This window comes from Planococcus citri, chromosome 1 (assembly GCF_950023065.1).
Source record: "Planococcus citri chromosome 1, ihPlaCitr1.1, whole genome shotgun sequence".
In the NCBI taxonomy this organism is placed as follows: Eukaryota; Metazoa; Arthropoda; class Insecta; order Hemiptera; family Pseudococcidae; genus Planococcus; species Planococcus citri.
Genome location: NC_088677.1, coordinates 47,076,711 through 47,087,404, shown reverse-complemented (window position 1 = coordinate 47,087,404; position 10,694 = coordinate 47,076,711). Strand labels below are relative to the sequence as shown.

Sequence of the window (10,694 nt, the reverse complement as noted above, 5' to 3'; positions counted from 1 at the left end):
TAGAAATGCGGCAATAAAACATATTCGAGAAGGGACGAACATAATAAAAATTTTTGCTTTCGTGAATGAACGTGAGATGCGGTACCTATTAAATACAAGTTCTTTTACAAATTCAAAACCAGTCTTTATTTCACCTTAAACTTGACCACGTGAGTGTCAATTACAATTCCATGTTGATAATCGCATTTTATTCGTAGCTGGATTTCGAAGTCGAGTTACACCATGTTGCTGATTTTGTTCGCGATTTTTAATATTTTCAATAAATATATTTACTGTGAAAATGTTAATAACGTGAACAAGAAAGCACCTCACATTATTTTTATTCTGGCCGATGATTTGGTAAGTCATTATAAAACTACTTACCTATTTTTTTAAAGGCTTATAAATGAATTGATTAAAACAAAATATTTTCTAAATCTGCACCAAAAGTAAGTTATTACAGTACGGTGAGGTAATATTTAACTTATTTAATTCTAATGAAAAAAAAAAAAAAACAACTTCGGCCTATACCAAGTACCTATTGATGTGAATGATTTGTGTAAAATAAAAATCCTATTAGTCTACAGTCCAAACGCAAAAAAGTGCTCTAGAAACCGAAAACAGTTGGCTTTTTTGAGGGACAAAAAAAAAGAGTAGGCCTTCTGTTAATATCTCATTAGCATTCAAGAAAATGGACATTTCAGATTTTTTGGTCGGCACAATAGGGAGCTGGAGCCTCAAACCCCACATTTTTCGAAGTTGAGTGGGGACAAAAAATTTTTTTTTAATTTGGTAGAGGACACTCTCCTGAGTATAGATATATATTTTTTTGCGTGGGCTCCGGCACAGTTGCCTTCCGGAGCTGTATAAAGGCAATTTTTCACACAAAAACGACTTAATGGAAGTAATAAGGCCTTCGGGACAAAAAATACGCACCAACATGATTGCATCCATTCATCCCACACTGATAGCGACCGTCATTGTCCAAAATGGCCGGCACAATGACCCGCAGTGAATTTTAAAAGTTACGCATCCGGGCCATTTCATGAAAAAAATTGACCGTATGACTTTTCGACAACGTGACCGTGCGACCTATCAAAGTGGTTTAAAATTTCGAGATGAATCGCAAAAAAAATTTTTTTGAGCATTTCGTGAAAATTTTGAGCTGAAAAAATTGCATGAATGTATGACATTTCGACAAAGTGATTGTGCGACCTAGCAAACTGCGTTAAAATTTCGCGATAAAAACGAAAAATCTCAATAAACATTTTTTTTGAGCATTTCGTGAAAATTTTGAGCGGAAAAATTGTATGAATGTGTATGACATTTCAACAACGTGACCGTGTGACCTATCAAAGTTGGTTAATATTTCACGAGAAAAGCTGAAATCTCAATGAAATTTTTTTTTGAGCATTTCATGAAAATTTTGAGTTGAAAAATTCATAAATGAATGTATGACATTTCGACAACGTCATTGCAAGAAAAACGGAAAGTTTCAATGAAACATTTTTTTGAGCATTTCATAAAAATTTTGAGCTGAAAAAATTGTATGATTCATTTCTCAAGTATTTTCAGTCTGTTGTAACATGTGACCTAAAACTTTTGCAAGAAAAACGAAAATCTCAATATATTTTTTTTGAGCATTTCCTGAAAATTTTGAGCCAAAAGAATTGTATGAATCATTTCTCAACGATTTTCAGTCTGTTGTAGCATCCGATACTTATCATGATTGTATACTGAGAATTATTGTACCTATGTTTCTGCTTTGTATTGGTTTTACCAAACTGAAGCGATCTTCAAGCATATTTCATTGAAAATACTGAACAATGTACATTATATGATTTTTGAGGTTCAAGATTGTTGAGATGAGCCATTTATAAAAATCTATCCGAATCTTTATATTTTTACGCAAAATTTAAACACTTTCGTATACGTTGAATGTTACAATAGACTGAAAATACTTGAGAAATGATTCATACAATTTTTTCAGCTCAAAATTTTCATGAAATACTCAAAAAAATGTTTCATTGAAATTTCCATTTTTCTTACAAAATTTTAACCCACTTTGATAGGTCACACGGTCACGTTGTTGAAATGCCATACACATTCATACAATTTTTTCCGCTCAAAATTTTCACGAAATGCTCAAAAAAATTTTTTATTGCGATTTTCGTTTCTCTCGCCAAAATTTTAACGCAGTTTGATAGGTCGCACAATCACTTTGTCGAAATGTCATACATTCATACAATTTTTTCAACTCAAAATTTTCACAGAATGCTCAAAAATTTTTTTTTTGCGATTTTCGTTTTTATCTCGAAATTTTAACCCACTTTGATAGGTCGCACGGTCACGTTGTCAAAAAGTCATACAGTCAATTTTTTTCATGAAATGGCCCGAATGCGTAACTTTTAAAATTCACTGCGGGTCATTGTGCCGGCCATTTTGGACAATGACGGTCGCTATCAGTGTGGGATGAATGGATGCAATCATGTTGGTGCGTATTTTTGTCCCGAAGGCCTTATTACTTCCACAAAGCCGTTTTTGTGTGAAAAAGTGCCAAAATTGGCAAAAAATTGCCTTTATACAGCTCTGGAAGGCAACTGTGCCGGAGCCCACTCAAAAAAATATATACCTATCTATACTCAGGAGAGTGTCCTCTACCAAATTAAAAAAAAAAATTTTATCCCCACCCAACTTCGAAAAATGGGGGTTTTGAGGTTCCAGCTCCCTATTGTGCCGACCAAAAAATCCGAAATGTCCATTTTCTTGATTGCTAATGAGATACTAACAAAAAGTCTACTCTTTTTTTTTTGTCCCCAAAAACGGCCCACTCAAATGACACTTTTTCGCACTTGGACTGTAGACTATATGGAATCTCTTTTATTTATGCAAATATAGGTACATTTTAATTAGGACTTGGTGCATTAAAAAATGAATATTGCCTATTTGTGAATTTTAAGCGAAGAAACGAGATAATGAAATTTGTATTTACAAATTTAAAAAATTGCGTTCAATTTCTTTTTGACAAATCGATTTAAAAAAATTTTAGAATTTAAGAGATTTTATGTGACAAAATGGACCCTTTTTGAAAATTTTCTATCACATCACATTTTACAGCGACATGCTCCATCCATGTTTAAAGGCACCAATTTTAGTCGCCCTGTGTAATTTGATCAATTGCCAATGATCGTGAATGTCAAGGATGTTACTGTTAAAACTAATGCATTGTGTGATTGTAAATTTGAGAAACATAAAAACTAATTGTAGAAATAATATATCTGCCACTATACCTACCTACCTAACACATACAAAGTATATTCGAAGGGCGAACTGCTGTCTTAAAACGTTCACATTGTTTTGCACAAAATACGTGTATGTGTATAATTACTTATGGCAATAACATACAACTTTTAGTTAGTAAATTGAGTTTTTTCTTCGTTTATGAGTAATACATTATAAGTAAACGGAAATGTTTTATTCGAGAGTGTTACGTAAGTATTGGTAGGTATTATGAAAGCGGTTTTATTAATACCCAGATTTGTTACGAATTATTGACAGGGCTGGAATGATGTTGGTTTTCACGGATCTGACGAAATTGCAACCCCTAACATCGATGCTTTAGCTTACAACGGTGTGATTTTAAAAAATCATTACAGTGAAACATTATGCAGTCCTTCAAGAGCAGCATTATTAACAGGAAAATACCCCATTCACACAGGTAGGTAATCTAATTTTCACCCAACACTTTTAGATGGTGATTGAATTTATTGTTATTAGTCGAGCAATTTTCAATTCTTTCCAAAGTTTAAAGTTATTACACTTTTAACCAAGGTAAATTTACCAGCGTTCTAAGTATAGTAAATAGTTACTTACGTCCGGATGATGATTTCATAATACTTATTGTAACCTTATTAGTGATTATGACTAGGTAAATAGGTATCATGTAACCCATATACGTACCATTATATTAAGTTAACAATTTCTTGAGTAAATAATCATTTAAGAAGTTGCTAACAGCTTATAATTTCAATCTGTTTACCGAAATTCCCATGTACCTAGTACCTAGGACCTACATTTCTTCACACATACGAATGTCCTGAACTCCCGATTGAGCAATCTTTTAAATTAGAAATGACATGACATGCGCGTATGCGTATGGAATAACAATTAGCGAATAAGATGCTCAGAATAAAATCATAATTTGCTATTGATCATGAAAATAAGTACTTGAACTTACCTATAGAATGTTTCACCATGAAATGTAATAAAGATAGGTGAATAGATTACCAAATTAGGTACCTACACTAATTATTCGACGTTTTTGTTTATTTTATTTTAGTATACTAGAATTTGCGATTGGTATTTCAGTCTGTAATTTATAAATAATTAACGGAATGTACAACACATACCTAATCATCGGCATACGATACACGTCCGCTTCTATCAGCCTAATCAAATCACTGATTCGATAATATTCAAAATATGAGTGGACAGTGGACCAAAAAAAAGAACATTATTACCTATCTACCTATCTACCTACCTACCTGTACCTATGTATCTTTTTTTTTGTATTGTATCTGATTTTATAAAATTAATGACAGTAGTTTTCTATTTAGATACATAATTTTTCAGTGGGTACCTACTGTGAAAAGAAGTCAACGTTTTTTTTATTCATACATTTTTGGGGGAAGGGGCGCAGGCGGTTGGATGTTTAACCATTGGTAACTTTACGTTTGTTTCAGTTTATTCAAACAAAAAATAAAAATAACTTCTTAAAGTTTTGTTCCAAAGAGTAGGAAACACCAACAAATTCAACAAGTTTCTATGTAAGAACCTATATACCTACCTATTTTAATTTCTGCGAGAGTAGGTAATTATACATACGATTAAGAAGAAAAGAAAAAAAAGAGAAATTTGAGAAACAGGAGAAAAAATAAGCCAATGAGCGTACTGTTCCTACAAATATTGCCAAGATTATTGGCATAATTTTTAATTTTTTTCTCGTCATGTAGGATTTAGGTACTACATATTCTCGTATGATATGATTTTTTTTTTCAATTTTATAAAAAAAATATACTTAATAATAAGTACCTATACTTACCAAACATTTTTGGAAAATTAAAAAAAAATGAGAGCGCGGACAATTTAACTTGAATAGGTGCGCGAATTGCTCTTCCACACTGAAAAAGTGAAAAATAACTATTAGATATATGAATGATACCCTTTACCCTCTCCTCTCTCATAGGCTTTGCGAATAAATTTCCATTTGAAATTTGATTGTTCTCGTATTGAAATTGCACTGGATCTCAAAACATCAAAATAGTAAGACAGTATTTAAAGAAATGTAAAAAACAAAAATTTAATTAAAATTTAAAAATACGAAAAAATAGTAATTTTTTGACAACCTTCCGATGGAGTTCACAAAGCATGAAAATTCAAACAGAAATTGTATGTACATACCTAGATTATGTAAACCATACTTAAATTACGAGATTCTGAGATCCTAACTAAACGCGGAACTGCAAAACAACAAAATACGTATATGTATACCTATGTGAATGTCTGAATCGTTCTCTTCTTACTTCCTGTGTCTTGGAAGAAAAGTTGCAAATATTGAAGCATTAATTGTAAAAGATGTTAATGATGGTTTTTTGATATAGAAAGTTCAGAAATCTCATTCAAAAGAAACAAAACCACTTGACGGTTTTTCCAACTCACGTGAAATACCTACCTACCTACCAGTAGATATAAAATGTATTTCCTGGCACTGGAGTAAGAATTCTTACAATACTTTTTAAATTCAAAAGTATGTGGAAGCTTATGTGAAAAATTTCACATAAACCTTCACATAGTTTTTCATTCAATCAAATGCAAAAATATTCACAAAACTTAGATATTGAAATGAAATGCAAAATTTTTTGCAATACTTAAACATTTCAATGAAATGCAAAAATTTCATCAAAACTTGAACATTTCAATGAAATGCAAAAATTCTTTCAAAACTTAAACATTTCAAACAAATGCAAAAATTCATTCAAAACTTAAACATTTCAATGAAATGCAAAAATTTCATCAAAACTTGAACATTTCAAACAAATGCAAAAATTTCGTCACAACATTACCATTATACCACTAGTTAAAGAAAACATTATCACTTAATAAAGTGACAACACAAACATCAGCACCTTTATCATAGAAACTGATTCTTTTAACTAATGCACCCACCAGATGTGGAGGTTGTTATTGAAGAGAAATTTTTGCATTTGATTAAAACAAATTGACATTTTTTTTTTTCTTTCTATTATAAAATAAATAATGAACACTATTGAAAAGAGCCACCTTGAATTAATAAAAGATTATGTTGATTGGGAAAGGATTTCATGGCGTCAAAAACTATCAGAAAACTTTATAAGAGAATTCAAAGACAAAGTATATTGGAGTGAAATTTCAGGAAATCAAGCACTATCAGAAAACTTTATAAGAGAGTTCAAAGATCAAGTAGATTGGCATTGGATTTCAAAATATCAAGATCTATCTGAGTATTTCATAAGAGAATTCAAAGATCAAGTAAATTGGGAAGAAATTTCACGTTATCAAAAACTATCAGAAAATTTCATAAGAGAATTCAAAGATCAAGTAAATTGGAGTGCAATTTCAGAATATCAAAAACTATCAGAAAATTTCATAAGGGAATTCAAAGGCAAAGTAAATTGGAGTGCAATTTCAAAATATCAAACACTATCAGAAAACTTTATAAGAGAATTCAAAGATCAAGTACATTGGAAAAAGATTTCAAGATATCAAGATCTATCTGAGTATTTCATAAGAGAATTCAAAGATCAAGTAAATTGGGAAAGGATTTCAGTTCATCAAAAACTGTCAGAAGATTTCATAAGGGAATTCAAAGACAAAGTAGATTGGAGAGCAATTTCATGGTATGAGATGCTATCTGAAGATTTCATAAGAGAATTTAAAGACAAAGTAGATTTTAAACGGATTTCAAAACATCAAACACTATCAGAAAACTTTATAAGAGAATTCAAAGATCAAGTTGATTGGGGTATAGAATTTCAAGGTATCAATATTTATCAGGAAATTTCATATTTATAAAGTTCAAAGACAAAGTAAATTAGTGCGCAATTTCAGAAAATGAAAAACTACCAAAAGAACTTAAAGACATAGTAAATCGCAATATTTCAAAAGACTTAATTGAACATATTTTATGTAACTTAGACTCAAGTAATATTCATATTGTCAGACTTTAATGATGTGAATAAAAAACTTTTTTATGAAAAAATTTTTCATAAAAGATGTAAGATTAATTTACAACAGCTCTATTTGTGAAAGGGTTATAAGTAGAAACAACATTATAAATAGTTACAATGTGTATTACTGTATCAGCAGAAAGAGCTTCCTTGAATCTAAATTTTAATTTTACGTTTGTGGTACTCTCCTTTATGCTTTCAGGTTGGCAGGTACAATCAATAGCTATTATGGGATATTTGTTGACATAATCATTTAAAGAACAAATTGGTTTCCCTTCATTACCATAATAAGCTAGTTTGAAATTTTTAAACATTTGATAAATTTTATTATAATCATTTTCTGAACTATTTATATTTAGTTCAGTTTTAGGATAATGTTCATTATTGTTGAGAACAGCTTGAACGTTTTCAAGGCCACATAAATCAAATTGACTATTATCCACTTTGATGTTATCATTTCTATTTTTTTGCATCCCAATAAGAATAAGGCTTTTGACGTATTGCGGGTTGCATATCGGTTTGCCTGAACTTTATCGGTTTGGTGGGCATTCTTATCAGTGAGTATCAAAATTTCATATTTTGAGCAATTTTCGCAAGGTGTATTTGAAATGTATAGCTTTTATTTAGATTTTTCTTCAATTTCAAACACTGTTAAACCCTGTAATGGAAAAAGATCCTCTCTTCGTCGAGTTTTAAAGAACTTGACAAAACGTCTTTGAACCTTGACAAAGAACGGATATTTTTCCATCACAGGATTTAACAGTGTCAAAATTGAAGGAAAAACTAAATAAAAGCTATAAATTTCAAAAACACCTTGTGAAAATTGCTCAAAATATGGAATTTTGATACTCACTGATAAGAATGCCCACCAAACCGATAAAGTTCAGGCAAACCGATATGCAACCCGCAATACGTCAAAAGCCTTATAAATATTGGATTCCCATCACAAGTATATTCACATGTATACTTTTTTGTTGTTATACCAGTTTTAAACTCATATCCCAAATGTCTAAAAATTTGTGGTAAATCTTTTGAAGCCAGTATTTGTTTTAGACATTTGTTTTCCATTTCTCTTCTCAATTTTACCTGTGACATTATTAGTGCAACATCTGTAAATTTTATAGTAATAGTATGTTCATTTGCAAAAGTACTATCAACTTGAAACATATTATTATAATTATTGAGATGGGTTTTTGTTAACCTTAATTCATGTGGGACGTGAAATACATAATCCTTGTGATCCTCATGATAACCAAATAGTGTTTCTAAAGAATTATACAAAGTAAAATACCCAGATTTGTTCAGAACATTTGAGTTTGGAGAGGAGATATTCCAGCCTCCATCATTGTAAATCGAATCAGAACCAAATGAAACAATTCCTTTCATAGTAGTAACCACACCTGGCTCTTCAACTGAATCTATTATTTTATCACATTCCAAATATTCAATTTTTGAAAATAAATGTGGTAGTGGATTAGTAACAAATGATATTTTTTTCAAATCAAGTTCTGCTACAGCACTCTTGTCAGAATTTTTAGTCACTGTAACAATTCCTTTCACAAGTAATCCACTTCTATGTGGATGGGTAATGACATCTTCATTGTATGTTCTTATACGAATTTTACTGTTTGGTTTATTTATATCATCTTGTGGAGAGGGTCTGTAGACTACAAAGTCTTCACTTTCAATGTAATTTTGTATCATATTTATAATAGGAAAAATTTTTTTTTTATTAAAACTTGGATTTTAAAAGTTCTTCATTATAGAATTTCCCTTCAATTTCTTCACCATCAGTATCTTTAATAGAATAAGTTACAGGAGTTGTGTGAAATATTTCATCAACTACAAAAATTTCTTTAGTCCAGTTATTCTTGTACTTGTTATCAAAAACTTTTTTATATGCAAAAATTCTAACTCGATCTCCCTGCTTAAATTTCTGATTCGATTTACATTTGGGTTTATTTTTGTTAAATTTCATCAAAATTTCTTCTGCATTATCCTTATCAACTTTAATAGGTGGCATACCAATAGTTCTATGAACATCTTTTGTGTTATATTCTTCTAGTATTTTAGGTAAAATATCAATCCATCTGAAATTCTTCCTCATCTCAAAATAAATTTTCAACTTTTGATTTAATGTTCTGTTGAAACGTTCAATTATTGCAGACTTTTCCTCATTATTGGTATGATACATTTTAATGTTGTGTTTTTTCAACATTGTCTTGAAAGTTTGATTTACAAATTCCCCACCTTTGTCCACATGAAGTAAATTGGGTTTTCTTTTCGAGATTTTCAAAATATTTTCAAAAGCATCTGTAGCTGCTTTACCTGACTTATTCTTCAAAGGTTCAATCCATACAAATTTAGAAAATGTATCTTCAACATTGAGCATATATTTAAAACCATCATTTTCTTTGGAATATTTGTCCATAATTAATAAATCAGCTGCCCATAAATCATCAATACCTTTGGTTACAATACTTCTTTTACAAAACTTTTTCCTAATAGGTGCATGTAATTCTTTAGCTTCTTCCATTTATTTATTGTATATAAAAAAATCCTTTAAAACTTTGTTTAAAAATTTCATTCACATTATCACAATCTTTATCAATTACTAGAAAGCCATACTTAGTTTTCCAACAAATATTGCACATTTCCAAATATTCATCAAATGTTACTAAATGCGAGACATGATTATCGTAAATGTGTCTCGAATTTCTAAGATCTTGCATAAAAATTGCCAGTAAATTAAAATTATCTCTTATACATTGTTTTGGACATTTTGAATAGGATTGAGCTAGATAAAAGCAAGAAATATTGTAATGTCTTCCTCTCAGATAGAAATTTGCTATTTTATCTTGAGGGTCTGTCAAAACATCGTCAAAAATTATAACTGAATTTGGTTTCATTTCTTCAGGTTCTTTCAAATCTTGAGGTAATATAGTACTAAAACCAATGTTCTGTTCTGACGATGTTCTGTTGATAATATCTATTATGTTTTTCAATCGAATATATTTTTCTTGATGAGATGTTTTTGAGCAAAGATAAATATGGGTATATGTATTTATTTCCATTAGAATTTGAATTAAAAGATTGGTTTTACCACAACCTGATGGACCAAATATACCAGCTCGAATTACATTTGGAAAATTTCTATTATATCGTGGACCCACCTCCTTGTAATCATAATTTTCAATTTCAATAGGTATATCACTTTTAACTACTTTTATAATACGTTTTTTCTTCATTTATATTAGGATTTTTTTTTTGTATTATAAATATGAGATTTGATTTAATAGGCGAACGTAAAGGAGAAACTTTATCTTCTTACATTCACACAATATTTAAAAATAGAGTTAATCTGTGTTCTAATAAACTCTATGGAGTTTGTTTACTCATTCTTAGTCTCTTTAATTCTTTAATGAATGTAAGAAAACATAACAACAGGTT

At 30.1% G+C, this 10,694-nt stretch overlaps 1 protein-coding gene across 2 annotated transcripts in view; it reads left to right on the top strand.

Moving 5' to 3' along the window:
- Positions 1-10,694, top strand: part of LOC135832349 (arylsulfatase J-like) — a 32,023-nt gene continuing 21,329 nt past the window's right edge. The window contains exons 1-2 of one of the 2 annotated variants that reach the window (XR_010556301.1): positions 1-339; positions 3,538-3,697. Coding sequence is in view for 1 of the 2 variants with exons in the window: in XM_065345530.1 (XP_065201602.1) it covers positions 223-339; positions 3,538-3,697 (277 nt within the window). In the remaining variant the exon portion in view is untranslated. The remainder of the gene's footprint in view (positions 340-3,537; positions 3,698-10,694) is intronic. The other variant, XM_065345530.1, reaches the window with a different exon arrangement.